General features: G+C 36.5%; 1 protein-coding gene across 1 annotated transcript in view; it reads left to right on the plus strand.

The window, feature by feature from the left end:
• The window catches only part of PRUNE2 (prune homolog 2 with BCH domain), a gene marked incomplete at both ends in the record, with an annotated part of 119,622 nt that overhangs the window by 61,205 nt on the left and 33,564 nt on the right, over window positions 1-24,853 (plus strand). Inside the window, 3 exons of the mRNA XM_081320566.1 lie at window positions 6,943-7,098; window positions 8,567-14,873; window positions 15,321-16,098. Coding sequence (XP_081176692.1) covers window positions 6,943-7,098; window positions 8,567-14,873; window positions 15,321-16,098 — 7,241 coding nt within the window. The remainder of the gene's footprint in view (window positions 1-6,942; window positions 7,099-8,566; window positions 14,874-15,320; window positions 16,099-24,853) is intronic.

Raw genomic sequence — 24,853 nt, forward strand, 5'->3', positions numbered from 1 at the left:
AGAAAAGGATATGCAAAAGAGCCTGGATGGATGAATGGTTGATTAATTTTCCTAGAGATTTTCTTGACAGCAAGAAATACATTTCTTTATTACCATGTTTGCATGACAGCGATACTGCATGGGTGATGGTACAAATTTGTGCTTCTTAGATTGTAAGCCGCCCTGAGTCTTCGGAGAAGGGCGGGATATAAATGGGATTAAAAAAATATTACTGAATACAAATTTGCTCTTGGGACAGTCTTACTAATAGACAGCTCCTGGACAGTAACTGCCCTGGTCCTTTTTCTGCACAGTTTAGTACTTTATTACTTGCCGTCTGGCCATGGTAGTTTTGTCAAACAGCACATTTTTCTTGGTATCTTAAGTATAAGAACAGATTGTGGAAGGGTATACTATGGATCTGATTAGCTTTTCAAGAAAAGGGCTTTAAGTGTAAAGCAAGAAATTTTTATAGAAGTTTCATACTTAAGGAACTTTTGTACTTTAAGTTCCAAAATAAGAAGAAGGAAACAAGACATTGAATAGCAAAAGATCACTAGGGAAAACTATCCTTTTTGCTTATTCATAAATAATTTGGGGTTGAGATGAGCACTGCATTGACTTCTGGCCTCACATTACCTAGAATAGTTAAAAAGGGGCAGTGAAGAATTTATACTAAAGACAGTAAAGTTAAAAAGGGAAATGTGGCATAAAATGATGAATGTTGTGTCAAAAACCCCTTAATGTGCATATGGTTCGAGTTGATACAATTGACCAGGAAAGAATTCTAAGTCTAGTAGTTAATAGCCAGATGAAAACAAACTTCTGCTATTAAGAAACAGACATATAATGGATAATTTTTTAAAAAATAGAAGTATGTATGTATTTACTTAATTTATTTTAAAGTTTTATATGATTGCTCATCTTATCTATGTACTACTGAAGCTCTTGTTGTGTTGCCAAAAAAGCCAACACAGTGCTAGGCTGCATTAACAGAGGGATAGAATCAAGATCGCGTGAAGTACTAATACCACTTTACAATGCCTTGGTAAGGCCACACCTGGAATACTGCATCCAGTTTTTTTTTTAAAATTACATTTATATCCCGCCCTTCTCCGAAGACTCAGGGCGGCTTACAAGCTTAGCAGTAGCCTTCATTCTATGTATATGCCTGCTTATTAGGGCTTTCACACACACCCCAAGCGGCATTATTACAAAGTCAGCTTAATTGCCCCCAACAATCTGGGTCCTCATTTTACCTACCTCGGAAGGATGGAAGGCTGAGTCAACCTTGAGCCTGGTGGGATGCGAACCTGCACTAATTGCAGGCAGCTGGTGTTACTTAAGGAGGCATTAGCCCACTGCTCCACCAAGGCTCTTTTTACCAAATTACATCGTGGTTTTGGTCACCACGATGTAAAAAAGATGTCGAGACTCTAGAAAGAGTACAAAGAAGAGCAACAAAGATGATTGGGGGACTGGAGGCTAAAACATATAGGGAACGGTTGCTGGAATTGGGTATGTGTAGTTTAATGAAGAGAAGGGTGAGGGGTGACATGATAGCAGTGTTCCAATATCTCAGGGGCTGCCACAAAGAAGAAGGAGCCAAGCTATTCTCCAAAGCACCTGAAAGCAGGACAAGAAGCAACGGATGGAAACTAGTCAAGGAGAGAAGCAACCTAGAACTAAGGACAAACTTCCTGACAGTTAGAACAATTAACCAGTGGAACAACCTGCCTCCAGAAGTGGTGAATGCTCCAACACTGGAAGTTTTTAAGAAGAGGCTGGCCAGCCATTTGTCTGAAATGGTATAGGGTTTCCTGCCTGAGCAGGGGGTTGGACTAGATGACCTCCAAGGTCCCTTCCAACTTATTATTATTATCTATTTGTCTGCTTGTACCCCCAAGTTAGACTAAATGATACATTATACTGCAACAATTTTTGCATTGAGGTACCTAAAATCTGCTAACATAAAGAATGTGTAAAAATCTGGGTTCCATTAATCCTGTGCAATTGAAATTTCTACGATGTTCGGGCCAGTTTTAATTGCAAAATGAATGGCCACTGCATCATCTCCATGGTGACATGATCATGATCTCCAATGCTCCCTACCAGCTTCCCACAAGTAAAGTCAATGGGGGAAGTTGGTAGAAAGTCAGAAGTTGTTTTTTCCACTACTCTTTTGCTCATTCATGGTCATTCTGTGTATCTTTTTAGGTAAATAATTGATATTATTCAACTTCATTTGCCACTACAATTATTTTTTTATTTATAATATATACTCTTCATGTATATGATCTTGGGACTTTCTAGCATTGGATTAAAAAATATATATGGTCATCCTAAAATTTAAAGTTCATTCTGGTCACATCAGACCACACTACCTTTCTTTCAAAGGATGACCCAACTGGTCACAGGGTCGTCTAGTACAATATTAACCTTGAATGGCCAACAACAATAAATTCCTATAGACACATAAAAATATAGCAAAAATTCTACAGAATTAAAGCCGCACATCAATCTAGCTGCCATAGCACTTCCATACCAAAGCTCAGTGCATGGAAGAACAGCTAAGACTATGCAGCCTACTAGTGGGATCCTGCAGATTATAGGTTGGAGGCTGTTCCACAAAGCAGGCACTGCTATGAAGAAGACCCATTTCCTGAATGTCCCATCCAATGATATTGTTTGATGGGAATGCTAAAATGTGCCTCTCTTGTTTGATCTGTTGGCATAAGCAAATACCTTTAGAGAGAGTTGGCTCTTCAAATAACTGGATCTCATACCATTCAGGGCTTTAAAGGTGATAATCAGCACTCTGAATTTTACCCAGAAGGAACCAGGTAGTCACTGCAGCTCACCCAATACTGTAACGTGGGCAGGCTATGGGGCACACATAACTGCCCGCACCACTCCATTCTGGACTACTTAAAGTTTCTGGGTGGTCTTCAAGGACAGACCCATATAGAGTTATGCATCTCCGTGTTAATATAACATTTATACAAATCTACGGGTTGTAGAATATTAGATGTAATTCTGACCTGTGCTGTCAAAAAAGAATTAAAAGGGCAACCAAAATGAACAAGGACTGAAACAATATTGATATAAAGAAAAGTTATGTTTGACGGCTTTTTAGTTAGGATAAAAACAACACATAAATATGGTGGGATAGGGTATGGAGAATGATTGGAATATATAAAATTATGCAATGTATGAAAAAAGTGGCTAAAATTGGCTTAACTAATGAAATATAAAAATGTCAGATAAAAATGTAAGAAAAAGGAAGTAGTTCACAAAGTACACAATGGAGTTCATTATATTGTGTAGGATGGCTTCAACAGGACAGGAGATAAATGAATGGAGAATAATGAGTATTTCCAGCATCATTGGAATTACTGTATCTGGGGAATAAAATTAGGACTATATGAAAAAAGAAATGCCAGATGTTCAAGTTGGCTTTAGAAAAGGCTGAGGAACATGACATGTTATTACTGAAGCACACTGTATAATTGAGAAAGCCAACGAATGCCAAAAAGAAATCAGTATACAATTATCTAATTACAGAAAAGCCTTTATTGGATCAATCATATCATGTCGTGTTGTGGAATTGGGAAAAATGGGATTCCCAGAACATCCTCATATGAAAACTTTGCACAGGTCAGAAAGCCATAGTAAACACAGCACCATGAAAGTCTTGGAAAGATATTCAGACCCTGAAATGTGTTTGTAACAGATCAGAATACTGCGATAGTGTATTTCTATGACACTCTATGGAAGCAACAGTTGGAGTTCAAAGAAGTAGGAAAGAGAGTATTTAGGATGTTGGTGTTCTAGAAGACCTCCAAAAGTACCATGGAAAATAAATTAACCCAGAACTTTCACTCCAGGCTGAAATGACAGTGCCCAAATGATCCTTCAGACACATTATGTGAAAGTCTAGTTTCTGGAGAAAGTTCTAAGTCTGGGAAAGATGGAAGGAAAGAGAAGAGGACAATCGGCAACAAGGTGGATAGACTCAGCTACAGTGGTGATGGGTGCCCTGTTGAAAGCACTGAAGGGATAGGTTAGGGTTAGGGACAGATTGTCATGTAGAAAATCTAAGAGTCAAACTGACTTGATGGTACACAATCACCCAATAAATCCTAATCTATGTAAATAAGAAGGTGAGCCTTTCTTCCAATACGAGGGCACATAATCATTATCATTGGAATAGACCAGGGGTATCCACCTTGGTAAGACTTGTGGACTTTAACTTTCGGAATTGGATAAAACGTCCAAAAATAAAGGATTATATTTGTAGCTCAGGGTTGAAATGAGGGATCCTTGATGCTCTCTGAGCTTGGTTATTTTTTGTAGATTTTTCATTACCTAAACTAAGTAACATCTTCAGTGCTGATGATGAGCACTGATGATGTTACCTAGTTTGGGTAATGAAACATCTGCAAGAAAACAACCAAGCTCAAAGAGCACCAAGGACCCTTAAGTTGAAAAATATCTTGGAAATAGAAAATGGCTAATGATTTTTGTACTGTAACTAAGAAAATTGCATGAGTGTGTCCATTTAGTCATCAGGAACCAAGCTTAAACTGAGGGTATTTTTGTCTTCACTTTACTTCACAATTACGTTGCCTTAAGTGGTTGCAAAAAAGAAAAGAAAAGAGGACCATGGTTTCAGCAACTATAGGAATCTAGTTAAAATAGGCATCCAATGAGAATGCACAGACAGAACTTTTTAGAAAGAAAACCAAAATAAGAAGAAGGGAGTCTAGGAGGATAGGTAGCAACTTCCTTTTGTTTTCACAACAAACAAATCAGTATTATTAGCTGAAAATCTTTATCAAAAAATCATCCATGTCTGGGTTCAGGAGGGGATTTGCAGTAATTAGCACACATTTTTCAACAAACAGCACACAGGCTGTTGGCATGGCATGTGTGCAAAAACACTGGTGTTTACCCTATTATATTGCAATTTAAAGATGTCATAAAGTTTGCCCATGAGTTCATAAAACAGAAAAGAGCAACCTGAAGTATTGGCCATGAGCTATGAACAGTCTGTTCACTTCTCTGCTACTGAGCAGAGTTGAGTTTATCCCAGCTTGAAGATCATTGGGGTTCATGACATAATTGTCAATGTGAGAGAAACGCAGGGTAATGAGGAAAGAAATATATTCCTCATTTATACTTTGCGATAGTTGGATATTTTTAGCAAATGAGCTGTCAGCAGAAAGGCTTCATTAGACTCATCAGGATATCTGGCCATGAATAACAAATCCCAAACTGTACTGACAGTTTCTTTGAGCCAAAATGATGGAGCGCCTCTGACAAAAGCCATATTGTGCTCCCCAGGCAAGAAGTGTGAAGAACAAAAAAGACATCTTATTTTTAATTTGGGCAGGTTAATATTGACACAGTTAGTTTCTCCAGAGAGTCTGATGTATGAACAATGAACATTTACACAGGGCTCACTTGAGTAATCAACCTTCAGATGCCATCAATCAGAAAGTATTCTAACTATTTAGAAGGACAAAAACAAAACAAATTTCATTTCAGTTCTGTGCTTAAAATGGTGTTATTTCTAATTATGCATGTTTACCACAGCTTTCTCTCACAAAAAGAAATGTGACAATATATTTGACTGTATGTATATATTCTTCTTGCACCTCTATATCTTTCTATGTTGCACTTGAATTGCAAGTTAGCAGGATTTTTTCTGTCTTTTAAATAAGTGCTTTAAACATGTTCAGGTTTTTACAGGATAAAATAACACAAAATGGAAATTACCATATTGTTTTTGAGCATGTTAAGGGACTTATTCTTATGAAAATAATGGCAGCACAAGATTGAGTTTCACACAGAAAAGAATGAAAACAGCCAGTATTTTTTTAAAGTAAGAATTAGTTAGGTGCTATTTGTCTAAATAGTTTAGGACCGGCAAAGCCAAATGAAATCATTTACGATTCAAAGAATTGAAGTAGATTTCTGTCTTTCTTAAAATATTTAGAAATGAAATGCGACTGTAATGTATTACAGATTTAGGTTCCAATATGTGGGTGAATGATTCAAAATTTAGTCTGGATTTTTACTGTAGCTCAGTTTTAAGACATCATCCAATTGCTATTTGACTTCTAGATTTGAAAGATGTTGAATTATAATATGGAAAATGGTGGAAATATGAAGCATGAAATGTGAATGGCTATACTTAGCTTATTTAATGTTGTATCTAGTAAAAACAGTATATTGAACAAAGGGCTCTTGCATATTAGATTGCTTGAATATAAGTATTTATTTATTGGCTTATCTCTGCCTCAACTCTTGGAGGTTTATAGCTAATACAAGTAGTCCTTGACTTCAAACCACAACTGAGCACAACATTTCTGTTGCATCATCAGATGATGTTACCTAGTTTGGTAATGAAATGTCTGCAAGAAAACACCAAGCTCAGAGACCACAAGAGATGCCACTTTCAATAACTGTAGTACACATATATGGGAAAAATACTTTTTTAGTATTTTTCATGAAAGCATAAATATATTAGTACAAAAGCACTTTATTAGAGTGTATCTTAACAATTGTAAGCAATTTTATATACCTGTCTTTTCTTATCTGATGCCCTATAACCAGGGCTTTTTTTCTCATTGAACGCTCAGAACGGAGTTCCGGCACCTTTTTTGGATGGAACCTTGTAGGGTAGGCAAGGTGGGTTGTATAACGTGTGTGAGTTCCGGCACCTTTATCTTTTACAAAAAAAGCACTGCCTATAACTATGTTAATTTTAACTCACAGCTATCATTGAACTCAGTGGAATTTAATTTTGATTAGATATAGAGAGAGTTGCATTGTAAGAATATCCCAAAACAGATCCATTCCTCCCTGCATTGTCCATTATTGGTTTAACTTTCCAGTTAGCTGCTGATGTTAATTCAACTGATTTCTTAAATAAATAGTTGATTTGTCATATTTCAGGATTATCTGTTTCACAGAAATATCAATGAAGACCTGAAAGCATTTGTAGATAAATATGGTTTTGATGTCCTTGTCATTTCGGCCAGCTACTTATTAGAAGGACAAGAAAAAAAGCAAATAGCAGTTTATTCAGAAAACATGGAGCTAGGAAATCAGGTATGTATTTTGGAAAAGAGAATGAAATAATATAAAAACTGGCATTGTCATAAAGGATGCAATATTAGATCATATTTTGCCATTACTTTTTAAAAATAATACAGGATAAGAATAGAACAATAACTTCTACAATGATCTGAGAACAATATCACATCATTAGATGGTTAAATGATAGGAAAATTAGGGAAGAAAAAGCAATTGTAAATTTTTAAAACTGAGCTCTCTTTTCACAGTCTTAGGTTTTTATATTTTTTCATTTAACACATATGTCATGAATGTGCAGGGATTTCTTAGTATAGTTTTTAAATCTTCCTATTTAGATAGAATAGTCATAAATACTGTATATTAACAATAACCCAGTTTTCCTAATTTTTTTGCCATCTAAAGGTCATACCACAAGAATTACTCTTTTTTTTAACCAAAGCATATGCATATTGATTATTTTGGTTGAAAAAACACATGCTCCCTCTCCATGTCCCCTACTCTAGGGTTGTCTACAATATATTATACTATTTACTGTTCCTCGTTTGCCATTTACAGTTATATCTATCCATAAACTCTGTCTTGTGATAAAATTATAGAAATAATTTTCTGAATTCATATGGGAAAGATTTTTTTGTTTGTATGAATGTTACATGAGCATTATATAAGAATGTAAATTAATGTGACACTGTATCATAGAAAGATTTGGATATATTCATATATGTGAGAGTGAGGAGTGGCATTGTCTTGTTCACTTTACCTTTGAATTTGTCCACTATTTTTTGCTCTAAGGTAGTTCTCACTCATTGAAAACACTGTTGTAAAGTGAAATGTCATATGATGCATGGCATCACATGACCTTGAGTTGCAACTTCCCCATTAAATTTGCTTGTCAGAAGGCAACTGGGAAGATTGCAAATGGTAATCATGTGACTGTGGGATGCTGCAACTGTTGTAAACATGTGCTGGTTGCCAAGCATCAAAATCATAATTATAACAATATTTTCTTTTTCTTTTATTCTTTTATTCTTCTAAGAAAAGGGAAATATTAGGGATCAAGATCAGAAATACTAGACCAGTGGTCCCTAACCTTTCCAGCTTTATGGGCAGGTGGTGGGAGGGGAGAAGGATAGGTTCTGCACAAGCAGCAGGTGCACATGTGTGAAAATGGAGCATAAGTGGAGCTGCGTGCATGCACACACCCACCTGCTGCTTCTGCAGCCCAGTTCTGAATGGGTTGCAGCCCATAATGGCTGCAGCCTGTAATAGAGTCCCTGAGACCCAAAGGTGACAGTTTTATTTCATTTAAGTGCTGTTGCTTAAGCAGAAAATACTTGTTCAGAGTATGTTAGAACATGAAAGTATTATAAAGCAAAAACCTGGTTTCAGAAGAAATAGGCAATAAAATCAGTATTAATTTTTACCAAACTTACTTTTGTTATGTACAATTGATCAAACATCTGGTGTTCATTTTTTTCCTTAATAGATTTGCTGCGAATTAGAAGAGTGTCAGAATCCATGCTTGGAACTGGATCCTATGGAATATGGATGTGACCAACTTCTCATTTACCAGCAAGAGAATTACATAGCAAATGGTGATGAAATTTTTTTACTAATGAAAGATGTTATCAGCAGAAGACATCCTGAAATGGCACCAAATAGTAGAACATCTTCCACTGAGGCTGTTGCTGGAAGTGCTCCACTTTCTCAAGGATCTTCTGGTATTATGGAACTATACGGTTCAGACATTGAACCACAACCAAATGTTGTGAACTTTATAGAAAACCCTCAAGATAATAATGGATCAGCGCAAGCCCAAGCTGATGTTAACATAGATCTTGTGAGTCCTGACAGTGGTCTTGCTACTATTAGAAGCAGCAGATCATCTAAGGAGAGCTCAGTTTTTCTTAGTGATGATAGTCCAGTAGCAGAAGGGGGTGCATCTCATCACAGTTTTCTTTCTGGATTTGACTCTTATAGTCCCATTCCTGAAGGAGCAGTTGCTGAAGAAGAAAATCCTCCATCTAGCAATTGCAGTGACAATTATGATCTTTTCAATTTTGATTTAGCACCCATGCCTTCAGTTGAGACACTGCCTTCAAATTTGGTAGACTCTTCTGTGGATGATTTCTCCCATGACAGCGGTTCATCAGAAGGACAGTTGTCAGCTAGTTCAAAAGCAGATGACAAGACAAATTCATCAGAATGTGATATTGCAAATTATTCCATAGACTTTCGAAGAAGAAGTGAAGATGATGATATAGTAACGTTGAATGAATCTGGCCACCAAGAAGAGAATCATGCAAGTTTCTCTGATAATAAATCAAATTTAGTTGACTTGGAAAATGAATTTTCCTCTTGTCCAGAAATCTTGAAAAGTGCTGAGAGAAGAACGCCACCAACCCCAATGAATAGCCTTGTAGAAGCATCACCTTTAGATAGTGGGCCACCTTTATTTTATCCACAAGATATAATTGAAAGAATTAATGAAATCGATCATGTTAAAAATCCTCATTCTCGTATTAGATATGGGAGTTGGTGGGATGGTTTTGAATTAGATTCCAAAAATGTTGATACATGGAATTCAACTGAGCCAGAATCTGTATTTCAGAGTCCTGATTCATGGAAAGATTATAAAGTAAATATGTTACTGAGACAGCAAATTGATAGAAGAGCATCAGATTCGGCATGTATACAAAAGCAACCAAAACATATAGAATCATCAAGAACAGATACTTGGAAAAAACCATTTAGTCCTGCCCAAAATAGTTTGAAGTATCAGCAGAAAGATGATGAACAGGAAATAGAAGAATTTGCTAATATGTGGAACTCCAGTCAACCAGCTTGTGGACCATGGAATAACAGTGGACAAATAAAGACAAATTTGCCTAATGTTTGGACAGAGTTTGATCATGATACTTCAGGACTCACAGAGCATTCATGGAATGTTCCTCAAGTGGAATTTGATCAGTTTTCACAAAATTTTGACAAACATTCTATGTCTAAATGTTTACTGGAATTCTCTGTAGATAATTTAAGTGAAGATCCAAAAAATCAAATAGATTTCAGTTCTCAAAACAATGGGCGGGGTAGCTCATTAGAAAATCATACAGTATATAAAAACGCAAAATCTAGTTTTGGCATTGTGCAGAAAGATGTTAAATTGATTACGGAAAACCACAGCAATGCTAAGTCCAGACAGTCTGACGATACCACTGTATGGGATGCCTGTGATTCAAACATCAGAAAAGATATGCTTGGAAACCTTGCCTGTTGGGAAGATCCCTTCCTGTCATACAGAGACCCAGAATTTGTTGCATCAAATACAGGTGAAGATCTTATTGTCTCTCCACCAGATACAAACTATTCAACATCTGATTCGTATGTGTCACCCACAGGTGTTGGAGATGAAAAAGATAGTGAAGACAAATATTCTGATAGAAAGCCAATTTTTGACCAAATAAGAAACTCAAATTCAGATGAAACTGGAACAGAAATATATGATTTATCAGATGATAAATCATTGCCACAAACATTTCCTGTATGTTCATCGGATTACAGTGAAGCTTGGAAACTAACCCTTAATAATGAAAAACAAGTAGAAGTTGAACATCCTGACCTTAATATAAAAGATCCTGTGGTTTTTGATTCAGAACAAAACAGTGCAGTGCTTTATTCAGGTGACTATGATGTTGATGACAGTAGTCCCTCTGAAAATAGTGGAATGATGTTGATCCCTGCACAAAAAGGTAGTAATTCTCCTCTAAGTAGTATCGTGTGCACAACAGAAGAAAATTGTGACAGGAATAATGAAATCATTTTTGAAGACATAGGATCTCCTTGTTTTGATCCAAATGATACAGAGAATGACATTTTAGTTAATTATCAACTTAAACAAAACAATCAATCAGATCAAAAAAGTAAAGTTCTAAATATGCAATTTGACCAAAGGCTTGAACATCTCCAGCACAATCAAGGAATTGCACTGGAGGATAATAATTTAACTTACTCCTCAACACTAGAAGTCATTGAAAATAAAGCTATTGTAGGATTACTCCCTCTTAATGATATTAGAAATGAAACAATCCAAAATGACAACATGCCATTATCACTTTTACTACCTCTTTCATATGTTAATAGTTCAGAAGAAAGCAGGACAATTTCTGATTATCCCAGTTCGCCAGAAAAAACAATAACTAGTGGAAGTCTGGAAGATGTAGCAGCAGAACCACCAGAAGTAAATATATCATTTTCCAATTGGACTCATCTTATCAAGGAAGAGAAGAATGAGGTATCCCAAGATAATAATGGAAAACAAGTTGTTATGTCTCCTAAAGAAGATAATGATGATTTGGAACATTTTAACATGGTTGAACATCAAAACTGCCATTCAGGGGAGGTATCTACACTAGTTTCTAAATCTTTTGATAAAGATCTTTCTGAACAAAATATTCCTGACATGGAAAGTCTCTCTTCAATTTCTCCTAGAGAAGAATGTAATCAAACGATGGTTGAAAATAAAAACATGATTAATAGATCAGAAATGAATGCTTCACAGTCAGAACAATCAAATCTTTTTTTGCATGGTGAAGAACAACCATCAGCAGGAGAAGAGTCAATACTTAACCTGAACACTGATAAATTTGAATTGGAAAGTTGTGAAGATATTTCAGAAATGCTTGACATTGAAGATACAACTTCAAATGATGAAAATCAAGGAATTCCACAGAATCTATATAAAGAATGTATTGAAGCCCTGGACACAACAGATAAGCCACAACCAAGTAATTTATTACCTTATAAAGCTGATTCTTTTGAATTAAGTGAAACCCCTGAAAGTGTGGAGAGTGAGAATGAATTCACTCATGAAAAATGTATTGATATTATACTGCATCATGAATTGTCCCAAATCCTTGATGCTTGGAATACATCAGTGAGTGAAGAAATCCAGGTTGCTGGATTAAGGCCCATGAAGAATGAAATGTCAGAAGGATCAAGTAACTCCCCTGCAAATACTTCCTTCAAAATTACTGGTGAGGAAGATAATAGCAGTAGTGGTTCCATTAATAATGATATATACTCAGGTCCAACAAGCCCAGATATAAGTGATTCTTCAATTAATATACATACCAGGGAGAATTTTCAAGGAAGTAATAATCAGAACAAGAGTGAAGATATATGGGACATTACAAATGATATCAAAATACATGAATCTGGAAAGGAATCCCTTGAAAATAAAAGCCAAGAAGATTTTGAAACAAACACTGATCATAAAGTTCCTAAAAATTTAGTTCTGTGGAATGCTCACGTGGATGATGATACATCTTCTTTATCAAGTCCTGGAACAGATGAAGTTTCAGAATATTCAAATATACATCAGGGAGGAATAGAGTCAGATATAGACTCTGACCAATTGGAGGATGCTGTGAGAGAGAAGGAATCTCTGCATTTCCAGGAAAGAAATCTTATAGCTGGTTCAAAAAATTCAAATGCTAAACCTAATTTGAAGGAAAATGTCCATGTGGATGCATTAAATAAAACCTCTGAAGATGTTAATATTTTAACAGAACACTATGTCCATGAAACATCTGAATATTTTATAGAAAGGGAAATAGATCAGGATGATGTACATAATCACACTGCACAAACATCTGCTGTCAATAATGAAGAAATTTACAGTCCAAATAATTTAGATGCCTGGGATATTCTATTGCAAGATAATGCAAAAAGCTCATTAGATGAAAATAAAAAATCCATAGAAGAATGTTTTGGATTTCCAGATGATACATTTGAATGGTGGAATTTGGAAAAACAAAGTGAAAGTTCACTTGGATTGAATTCTAGAAATGATCTACAAACAAACTATGCAGGAGTTATCCCTGATAATACATGGGCAGTACATCCAAAAAGAAATGAAAATATTGAGGAACGAAATCTTATGGCTACTTCTCCATATGAAACAGAATCTACACAATGTAACAATATACCTGAATATAAAAATGAGGAACCCGTACTGACTCATCGGTATGAAGGTTGTGCAAACACTGGAGAATATGATGGACTACTGTGGCCAAATATTGATGAAACAGAGAGAAGACAAGAACTATCTCTTAATACTGTTAAACAAACTGTTCCAGAAGACTGGCAGACAAGTCTGTTAACTGCTATTGCTCAGGAAGATCTAAAACTTGATCCAATTATAATAAATAGAAATAGATTTGTCCCCAGAATAATAAATCAATACAGTGAAATGCACCCAGAGTCTATTAACAAATCTCCATCTGATCCTTCACTGTCTTTAACAAAATCTTTGAGCACAACACCTACTGAAGAAAGAATTATTCAAGGAAATTCATTTGCTCCTGACATATTACAAAACAGTACCACTGGAAACTGCCAGGTATTTAGTATTGATCCAGATTTGTGGACTGATGTAGACCAGCCTTTCATTTTGAGAACAAGCAGAGAAAACCCAGATATATTAAATCACTTTGATCAAGACAGCAGTTCACAGGCCTCCAGCAGTCCTGATGTTTGCCAGTATGAAAGCAAGGAAACATGTGCACAGAACTCTGTCCTAGCTGAGCACGAGGAGCCCAGTGTGATGTCCCCCATCTTGTTTAAAAACACTGATTTTCATTTTAATCAGCAACTGGCAATTGACGGAGAGGAATTATGCCCTGAAGAAAGCGGCTCATGTCTTGCAAATAAGTGTGAGACAATCTACCAAGGAACATCTCCAAATGACAAACTATCTGAAATTGAAAAAGAAAATATTATTCAGGAATCTGTTTTGGCCACAGATAATTTTATGTGTGATAATTTTCCTGGAAATGATCAACTTTCAGCCTTTGGCCATGAAACAGGACTAGTTGAACAGCTGAAAACAATGCATACTGCAGTTGATGACACTGGAAAAGAGTATACTATGAGTAAGATACCAATAATGAATAACCAAACTATGAAGCTGAATGAAACTAATCCTTTAACAGTCATTGATGGATCAGAGAAAAGAGTAGAAATTCATCCAACACTTACAAAGAAACCATCACCGCAAGCCTCATTAGAAGTAACGGAAGATGTCCTAAATAATATAGAAAAACAATATTCTGCAGATAGTCTACAGAAGCTTCAAAATACACAGGAAAATTATAGTCCAGAGTTTATAGAATCACCCCATAATCAATTAACACTAGCATGTGTTTCTCCTTTTGGTTTGGACACTCTTCAAAAAGACAGCACGAGCAGTTCAGGATCTAACATTACTCTCATAAAAGATGATACAGCTGAATATTCTCAACAGGGCTGGGGATCCCTGTTATTAGAATCTGATGGGACTCCTGGATCTTCATGTACTTTGAAAGCATTTGAGTTTGAAACAGATTCAAGTAATATTGAATCTCCAGTTGCTGGTAGTGAAATTGACATTTTGGACTCTAAAGCTACCGGTTTAAAAAATGAGATTGCAGGGGATCAAGAAGATCAAGGCTGGGACTCATTTTTATTAGAATCTGATGAGAAATTGCAACCCTCGTGTGTTTTTGAAAAACCTGTGTATGAAATATATTCAGATCGTATTGATTCACCAACTAGTGAAGATGAAAATAATATTTTAGAAAAGAAATCTGATGATGTAAATAGCAAGGCTGGGGAAAGTTTTGAAAACTGGGGTTCTTTATTGTTAGACTCTGAAGTAATTCCTGAGTTAACAGATGATCTGGACAAGTGTGAATACGAAGCAAAATCAACTCATATTGATTCACCAGCAGGTGGAGTCATAAGTGTAGACAATGGTGAGTAAAATTAGCACTTTTCTAGTCAAATAAAAATCTTTTTTTCATATATTATAATCTGCAATGAAATGGTTTAGAAAGAAATTACTTACAAAAACTTTTCCAAATAAAATTCCCAAATAGAGATACTTTCTTTTTTCCCCCAAAAATATATTTATTTTAAAAAGAATATTTCTCTTTTTAAAAAAAATCAAAATGAATACAAAATGAATTCACATACCATAAATGCGTTTTGGAAATACTCATTCACTCACACACCCTATAATTGCAATATTCTTTTCCAGCTATGAATTGTCTAGCGTGTCTTATTTAACTGAAAAGTTATTTTAAGCAAAACATAAAACGACATAACAAGAGGCTATACAAATCAAACTGATAATTATTTCCTGTTTAAAATTAGAAGGAACAATTGACTGCTTTAACTAAAACTGTTTTGTTTAATTTCAGAAGCTGTCTGTGATGTGTTTAATTTTGACAGCAATTTGACCAAGTTCCCAGAAAGGACAAGAAAGGGCAATAAGGAAGATAAACAATTACAGGAAGCAGAAGAACAGTCTTCTTTAGAAATGGACTATGTCCTCATTAGTGATGAAGAAAATGGATCTTTGACAAAGGATTTATTGGTAACACAAGAAAGCAATTTCCCTTCAGCAGTTGCTGAACAAATGGATTCTCTTGAAACATTTCCAGCAGACTCCTCGGATACATTACAGTCAATCTCCATAATAAATGAAAGTGAAGGACAGTCTACCCTGGAGAATGAATGGGACTCTTTTTATTTAGAAGAAAAAGCTTCTGCTGTTGTGCCTCAAAAATGGGAATGTGAAAAGAAATCACCTAGCATCCTTGTACAAGACCGGGAGTGGACTATAGTAGACCAGAATGGAGAGCATGAGGTATCATCTGAAGATAACTGTAGTAAGCCAGTCACAATAGAGTCACTATGCAGACAATCTATTAAAGAACTAGACAATGTTTTAAAGCAGGAACTGATCTCTGAGACCCAAACTGAAATCCCACTAGATAAACGCTCTTTCCAAGCCTGGGAACAACAGGACAAGATTTCATGCGATACCAAAACAGATGCTCCTTTATTCCAAGTGGTTGCTACTGAAGTTGAATCAGATGATCACCCACAACATGGAGACAGCATGGTTAAAGAAGAAGAAATGGAAGATGAGTCTCACTCTGTTGACAATGAAAGGGAGCTCAATCAAACAGTAGGGTAAGAACAGTATAAATGTTAAGGCTGATAAATGTTATTGCTGATTTTATTATTAATGAATCTTTTGATACATTTCAGAGGGTTGCTCATACCAGAAACAAGGAGTGGATACACTTTATATTAGAATAAGAGCTTCCTTTTATGCAAGGCAGACATCTAATTTTTACCAACCTCTCCTATATTCTGCAACAATCCAGTACAGAGCAATCCAGCAACTGACGATATGAACTGAAGATATACACATTGATGATCAGTACTGACTCTATCAAAAGGATATTCAACTTTTGAATTACGTTTAGAGTTGCATAGTCTCATTAAATACTGTAGGAAGCAAATAATAGGTAGCCAAAAATCAGATGGAGTCTGGTGGTACCTTTCCCAAGTAACAATATTATTAAAAGACATAAGGTGTTGTGAGCTTCAGTTTACTTCATCAGGTGCATAAAGAGGCTATGTGCCAGCCCACATGCCTGAAAACATCTACAGTTTGGGATACTTTGATATAATATTGGAGATATAATCAACCAGAACATACTTGTCTTTAACTTACAGGATGGATTCAGTTGTATTTGCAATTCTGTTAATACCAGTCCAAGCTTACACTTTGATACAGTGATATAGTGTTGTTACCAAGCAGCTGACCTGCATATTAGGAAGTCTGGATTAAAGTGAGTGTTGGGCACTCCCTGGCTAGAAAGGCAGCATGTAAATCAAATTAAATAATACAGTTTAAATCTAATTTGCCATTCAAAACAGCACTCAATTTTGATCTAGGTTTTATTTATTTATTTTATTTTATTTATTTAGATTTATATACCGCCCTTTCCCGAAGGACTCAGGGTGGGTTACAGGGCATTTAAAAACAGTCAATACAAACGTTAAAACAAATTAAAAGAGATTAAATAGAACCCTGAGAAAATTAAAACCCAGTTAAAATTAAAATTAAAAATATTCTCAGCCTGGGCCAGAGAGCTCGAAGAGCCAGGTCTTCAGGTCCCAGCGGAATGAACGGAGGTTGGGGGCAGTCCTAAGCTCCGCAGGCAGCTGGTTCCACAGGGCAGGCGCACCCACTGAGAAGGCCCTACCCCTGGGTGTTACTCGCCGGCAGTCTTTAATTGGCGGCACCCTGAGGAGACCCTCCCTGTGGGAGCGCACTGGACGAAGGGAACTTGATGCTGGCAGCAGGTGTTCCCTCAAATATCCCGGACCCAAGCCATTTAGGGCTTTATAGGTCATCACCAGCACCTTGAATCTCACCCGAAGGGCAACTGGAAGCCCTTTTAAGATATTGTAAGGTCCCTGTTCCATTACTTGAACTGAGATATCCTATCAATCTAATCAGATAACCCAAGCGGAGACTTCTTGATCAAGCAGCACTTTATTTGATCAAATTAAGCAGCTGGGTGGCCAAGAGTCTGGAACGCTGGCAGAGTTACGTCCAGAAGTGCCACACCTTAGAAAATTGGTAGCATTGCTTTATAAACTTTGTTAGCCAATGAAAATCAGACAACAGAGCCATTACATCATAAGGAAGACATCAACCATTCCTGTACACTTCCTTATTCCCTCCTTCAGTACATCCCATCCATGTACATGTTTCCCGCGCTTGCACTAGATTTCTCTGGTGCAGAAGCCAATTACAAAAAGAAAGAAAACAACAGTTAAACTAAACAATTTCCCTTTGTTCCAGAACCTTTCAGTATCAAATGTCAAAGTTTTAGTGAACAAAATTATTCCAATCATCTTCCTAGTTGTCTTCTTACCCACTCCTGTCTCTGGGCCTTTTTTTTTAAAGACATTGTTCATCCCTTTCATATATTAATTGAATCTTTTCCCTTCCTTTCAAATCAACTTTCACAGTTCTTACACATTTTTACTGTCACCATCTTTTTAATCTACCCTCTATTACAGGCAGTCCTTTTTGAGCTACTGAGTTGTTTAACAACTATTTGCAGTTATGATGGTGATGAAAAACTAATTATGACCATTTATGACATTCTCCAGGTCTATCAAGCAAAGGAAAGTTAAAGTAAGAGCATAAATACAGTCACAGTTTCACTTAGTGACTGTTTTGCTTAACGAACTGGTTATTGATCCCAATTGTGGTTGTTAAATGAGAACTACCTGTAGATCTTTTCTCAGTTCTTGACCTCTGTTCTCAAGCTTCACAGATTCTTTGGTAGAATTTTGGCAAGCTAGGGATCTGGCTTATCTATGAAATACTGCAGAGGAAAAATGATGGAAGTGACCATATGTATCCATTATTTTTAGTTCTGTGTCCTGTGTTGACATAAAAAACATGAAGTGATCCTGATTTCACTGGAGCATGAAAAATTGCTATAACCAGTTAATAGGATTTTAACTTTCTCCCCAGCCCTATGTTTATGTGCATTGCTCATTGATTCTTTGTCTCAGAATGTTATGCAACTTTTGCAAAATATATTACAAATGTTTTCGTTGCTCTTCTTGAAACTGTCTCTTAGCTGCAAATCTCATGACCACAAGAGTTGGGCATATAAACATATTTGGGTTTTCTCCTTCCTCTTATATTTTGCATAAACCGTACTTCGTCACCCCAGTCTATTAGAGTGTTTTTTTCCATGTAAAGACAGCTAACTTTATCAAATAATTTTATCTCTCTTCTTGTTTGTATAGATCTAAGCAAATATTTCAGAACATTACATTACTAATATGAGATAAACTTATCCATTGAATCCATTTGGTGCAATCTACATAAAATATGAATGTTGGCATCTACCTTTGCTCATGGCCTCATTTACATACATTTATCTATATATACATTTATATAAAATTGTAGAATATAAAATTTACCCATAAATTTATTTGGATTTATGTCACTAGTCTTTTTTTAAAAGAGGCCCTGGAACCAAATCATAACTGTGAGTATTGGCTGCAATTGAAATCCCAGGAAAATAAAAATAAATAAATTTTAATTTTGAAAGCTGAGAGCTGAGAAGAAACTAACTTGTTCTCTAGGTCAACTTTCTTCAAGTGGCAGAAATTTTAGCCTCAGCACATCAAGAAGTCTCTAAACTGGGGAAAGATAATTTTGATAATATGATACATATAAATCCAGCATGGGACTGACCAGATTTTTCCTAATGCTATTTTCTACACACTGGCAAATATTTAAAGATGCTTTTCAAGGAAAAGAAATGGTCTTTTAATCAATTGGATAATGCAGAAAAAAGTGGCTTCTGCCTACAGATCCCAGTAAAAATTCTCTATTCTGCCTGAAGATACACATTGAATCTGTCCTCTTTTGTGTTGTTGTTGTTTTTTAATGAAATTTTCCACCACTGTATGGCTTTAAAGTCAATTTAAGTGAGGTAGAGTACATATAGCTATTCAATACACAGCTTCAAAACTTGCTTTTAGATGGATTATAAGATTTATTTTATTTGGTTTTCACAATTATGTGATTACCACTAAGAAAGAAAAACAGTTACTGTTGTGTTTGGTGTTATTTGAGTGCCCGTTAGAACGGCTGACTGGATATGCACAGCATGGTATCCAAAGGCAGGTGATCATCTTCCTTATTTAGAACTGGCATTGGTCATGTGATCAGAAAAATGGTGAAGATCTCTGTTTCTAGTAAGCTGCCATGGGAAGGAGACCCTGAAATAAAGTCATAAAGCAGCTTTGCACTTTTCCTATTGCAAAACTGCTCTTTAAACCTCAAGAAGGTAAGCACGTTGTTTGTAGGGAGCAATTGGCAAAGATGATGCTTTTTTTAACAGCTCTATTATTGCAGTTAATACGGAGGGAGGGGAGGCGAGGGAGAAGAGAATATGCATCAGCAGGATGCAAAGCGTTTGCTGTGTCATAAGAAAATTAAGCAGCTGTGACTTGAAATTCAGTCACATCTGGTTATGAAGGAAACTATATCTTTTCAGAGATTTGTCACATTAGAATATGATGTGATTTTTGCAATTAATGAACAGAACTTTACTGTGTATTTTAATTGCAAAACCCTCTTCGTTAGTGTGATTTTGGTCTCTGCATCGCTTTTTGATGACGGTAATGAAGAAGAAAGAAAAGCACTTACACACTCTAAAAGCTTGCTTAACTAAGGGGAAGCACTAAACGCGCTTGAGGTTGTATCAGTCTTGCAAGAGGTGATTGTGTTGTTTTAGGTCTTTTTCTGTAATTGAGAAGCATATAAGGTTTCTTTCTTGAAGTATCCTCTGGCTGTTCAGAAGAAATTGGGTTTCAAGTGGACAAAGCATGGAAAACACAAAGCTTGAAAAATGAACAAGCATTTCTTAAAATATATGCAGAACTGTGGCTCTCTGGTATGTCTGCCAGTAAAAAAAAATGATGAAACATTTCTGTGAGAAACTTGTTTTCAGAAAATGCTTTGTGCAGTTAAAGAAATGACCACATGCACAACAGCTTTCGGAAAAGAAAATGCTTAATAGAAGGATTTAATAGAAATAGAGGAACAGGAGGATCTTTGCTGTGCTTTCTTAAGCCGCAAGAGGTTGATGTGATTGTTTGGAGCTGTGTTTTACTGTAACTCTCACATCAGCCATGTACTCTGCACAGCTCATTTGTTCTCTTGAGTCTATAAGATGGAACTTGTAATGTTTTGCCTCATGAGGCTGCTTGAAAAGGAAGGAGCTTATAAAACCATTAAGAACGACCTTCCAATGAAACAGTGTGTGCGTGCAGGTGTGATCTTTAGTGCTTCTTTGGATAAAGCATTGCGTATAAAAATGCCTAGGAAGTTGACTATGTTTTCATGGAATCCTCTTCCTCATTTTCTTTTATCCCTTTGTGTTGTTTCTGAAGAAAAGCTAAGTGTCTTCTATGCTTGATGAGAAAAATGAAACCTTTGTAGTTCTTCCCAGGCTATCAAGAATAAGTATAAATGACTTTTCTGGAATATACAGTACAGGGTTTTTTTTGAGTTCTTGCTTGTATTAAGTCCAGAGGTTAGAAAATTTACACAATGTTACACAGTAGTAAATAAGCAGTTTTCCCATCAATAATTCTTTTTCTTTAGTAAATTCCATTAACGTTCAACTAATGAAAACTGTGTATAACACATAGTTCCCTTCTACTGATGCAGCTCCATCTCTTTGAAATTCCTGTCTCATAGCCACCATATTTTTAGATTTTGTAAATCCCAATTTGACCCACTTAGAATCCATAAAAATGCTGTTGCTAAGGTTTGACTGGTTAATTGTTCATGTCCTCAGTTCTGATATCTCTTACTTTTTGATCCTTCCTCCCTTCAAAAAAATGTACATTTTTGTCACCTGAGGATTTTTAATGTCAATATCCTTGATTTAAAATTACATCTCCAGTGACAGTTTACACTCATTAGGCTGCATTAACCTGTTAAAACTACATCTAAATCAATATTTGTTTCATTTGCTTCAGTTCTGTAATGGAGGATGGTGCAACATAGTGCTATGAGCTCTGCCATGGTGCCTCAATTGCTGCTAATACTTTGAATATTATAGTTTTGTGGATGAGTCAGTGGCCTAACTTTTATAACATATAACATTTAACATCAACTTCTAATACAAGTAATCCTCGAGTTACGAATGTAATGGAGCCTGCCAATTACATTCATAACCCAATGATTCATAGGAGTGAATCACGTAACTTGAACATGTTCACTCCCTGCTTTCACCCACGCATCTGCTAATTGTATCTCAGGATGGGAAAGGCTATGGGGAGGTTAGTGCTTCCGACTACCCAAGGTCGCCCCTAACCCACTAAGATATCTCATGCTTCCCCCTCCCCCCATCCTGCTCGACTGGGTCGCTTATCTTACCTAGATCTCAATGTTCAAGGGGGCTGTCTCCTCTCCAGCCTCTCTGTCTCAGTTTTGCCTTGAACAAAGGCTTGCTGAGGCATGCGAGGATGAGAGATTGCATCCCTATAGGCTCCAATCATCTTTGCAAAAAGCCTTTGCCCCCAAGAACGGAGGCTAGAAGGGCGCATGCATCTCTCCAGGCCTCCGTTTATGGTGGCAAAGGCTTTTCCTCAAGGTGTTTGTCACTGAGAAGGGAGGCCGGGAGGGACATGTGCGCCCCTCCTGGCCTTTGTTCTTGGTGCCAAAGGCTTTTTGCAAAGATGGCAAGAAGCTTTGCAAACAGAGGGGAGGCTTTGGTGCTTGCAGAGCCTTTTGCCTCAGATCTTGTCCAGGCCTTCGTTTGCAGAGAACGGAGGTCTAATGTACCGTTAGATCATGTGAATCAGTAGTACGAGATCTCCCGGTACTTGAGGCCATTCTCTGCAAATGTACCAAAGGCCTGAAGCACGAAAGCAGGCCTAGATCTTTGCAAGATGACTATCCACAGGGCCAGGGCCTGTGGAGACCTGGGGATGGGGGAAATAGGCAGGGCGAGTGTTGCAGTGCCTCTGCAGTTGTTCATAAGAGTGAATGACTGCCATGGTGATGCAACATTTGTAACTTCACGACTGTGTCATAAGTACTTGGGGGGGATTATGTTGTAACTTCAAATGGTCACTAAGTGAACTACTGAAACTTGAGGATTACCTGTGATTGATTCTTGACGAAGGTGAAAGAATAAATAGTCTTTTACAGAAGGAATCTTTCTATAAAAAGAACTTTCAATCCAATACAATTACTGACTGATAAAATGGAAAAAGGTTATTTTCTCTGCCCAATTCTCTCTAGCTTCAGAGTTTTAAAATGTTATGTGGATTTTTTTGGATTGACTTATTATGTGTTATCAAGTCATTTTTTTGACTTGATGGTGACCACATAGATAGATTTTCATCATAATGATCTATTCCTAACTTGGTCTTTCACGTCTTCCAATATTGCATTCATCATCACTTAACTGAATACAGAATGGCATTGAAACCTTTTTAAGGTATACTTTATATATATTACTTTTTCTTTGGTTCTTAATTTTCTTGGAACTTAACAATTTTTGATTTGTATAAAATATTGGTCAACGATTCTAATAAACTATTTGAAAATGGTTTTGAAAAACTTTGGCTCTGGCACAATTGCAGTGCTTCTCTGATGTTCATTAAACAACCCATCTTTTTTCAAGCTTCTGTGCATGCCTGAAAAATATGTTGATGATTTAAGTAATCCACTCATTAAGGTTAATGTGACTCTTTAAAATATCATTTTTCCCCTCAGACCCTGTGAAAGTCTGAATAAAATCAGGCTACTTTCATGATTAGCCCAGAGGCACTGAGGTCTAAAGCACTTTGAATAATTTTAGAAATATACATAGTTATAATTACCTGTACTGATTAAACAATTTAATCAACTAAAATTACCTACAATTAATCAGCAAGCAAATTATAATTTTTTTGCTTTTTTAAGCACCAATGCTTGCGATAGCGGAAGCTTGAAATTCCCTTTTACAAATTAATATTTGTTCTTTCGTGAGATGAAATAGATTATGGATTTTGTTCTAAGATAAGGAAATATGATCTATGTCTCGACTGAAAACTAAGGAAAACATTTCTCTACTGAAAACTTAGGAAAATGTTTCTTCTTGTGAGTGATTACTTTTTCTAAATTACACTACTACTTAATGAGAAATTAAAGCCATTGTAGTCAATTAACCATGTGAGTTTTAAATCAATCCATGGAGTATTACCTAAAGCTAATATAGTTAATTCAGTAAGATTCCTTTCATGCCTAATTAATGCTGGTTTATTGATCATCTATCTATCTGTCTGTCTATCCATTCATCCCAAAGTTAACCCCCCCAATGTTGTTATGGCAGACTAGTGTGGTCCAGGTCCAATTCAAGATGTTGGTTCTTGCTTTTAAATTCCTTCATGGCATGGGTCCAGGCTATCTGAAGAACTGTCTCACCCCAAAGGAATTGGCCCACCACACTCATGCTGGCAGAAAAGGTATGCTACGGACCTTGACAGTTAAGGAATTCCAGCTGACAGAGACCAGGACAAAAGCCTTTTCTGCCATCACTCCTGCCCTTGGAACATTATGCCACCACCTCACTCCCAAAGGTGAGATCCACACACCCCTTTTGGCCTCCCAAAGGGCCTGAAGACCTGGCTTTGCCAGCTGGCTTGGAGCCCTATTGGGGGTGCATCATTCTGCTGGAGGTTAACAGACAAACATATGATCCCACCTATGCATTTTGTTCCCTTCCCCCATCTTTGTTAATTTTAAGCTATCTGTAATCTTACTAGTTATTGTTTTAATGTTTTATCAGCTTTTTAATGATTAAAAGCCACCTAGAGTCAGCACCAGGAGAGATGGGTACCATATAAGTTGAATAAATAATTAAACATCATAAACCTTTCTTTCTTTCTTTCTTTCTTTCTTTCTTTCTTTCTTTCTTTCTTTCTTTCTTTCTTTCTTTCTTTCTTTCTTTCTTTCTTTCTTTCTTTCTTTCTTTCTTTCTTTCTTTCTTTCTTTCTTTCTTTCTTTCTTTCTTTCTTTCTTTCTTTCTTTCTTCTTCCTTCCTTCCTTCCCTTCCTTCCTTCCTTCCTTCCCTCCCTCCCTCCCTCCCTCCCTCCCTAAACTCAGAAATGTGCTAGTCAAGGTTGGTGATAAAATAAACCCTGTCCATACACAATATCAAGCCATCATTCTGGCCAAGATAAAGGAAGGTATACAAGTCAGGATAAGGATTTCTTAAGGAAGCTTCATTTCCAGCAGGTTTCTACACAGAGGAGGCAAGCTGCTTGAAAGTTCTTGAGCAGAAAAGCCTTAGGCCGCCCTTCCTCAATCTGGTGCCTTCTGTCACACTACAGC

This window comes from Vipera berus (genome assembly GCF_964194415.1).
Source record: "Vipera berus genome assembly, chromosome: 2".
Taxonomy (NCBI): domain Eukaryota; kingdom Metazoa; phylum Chordata; class Lepidosauria; order Squamata; family Viperidae; genus Vipera; species Vipera berus.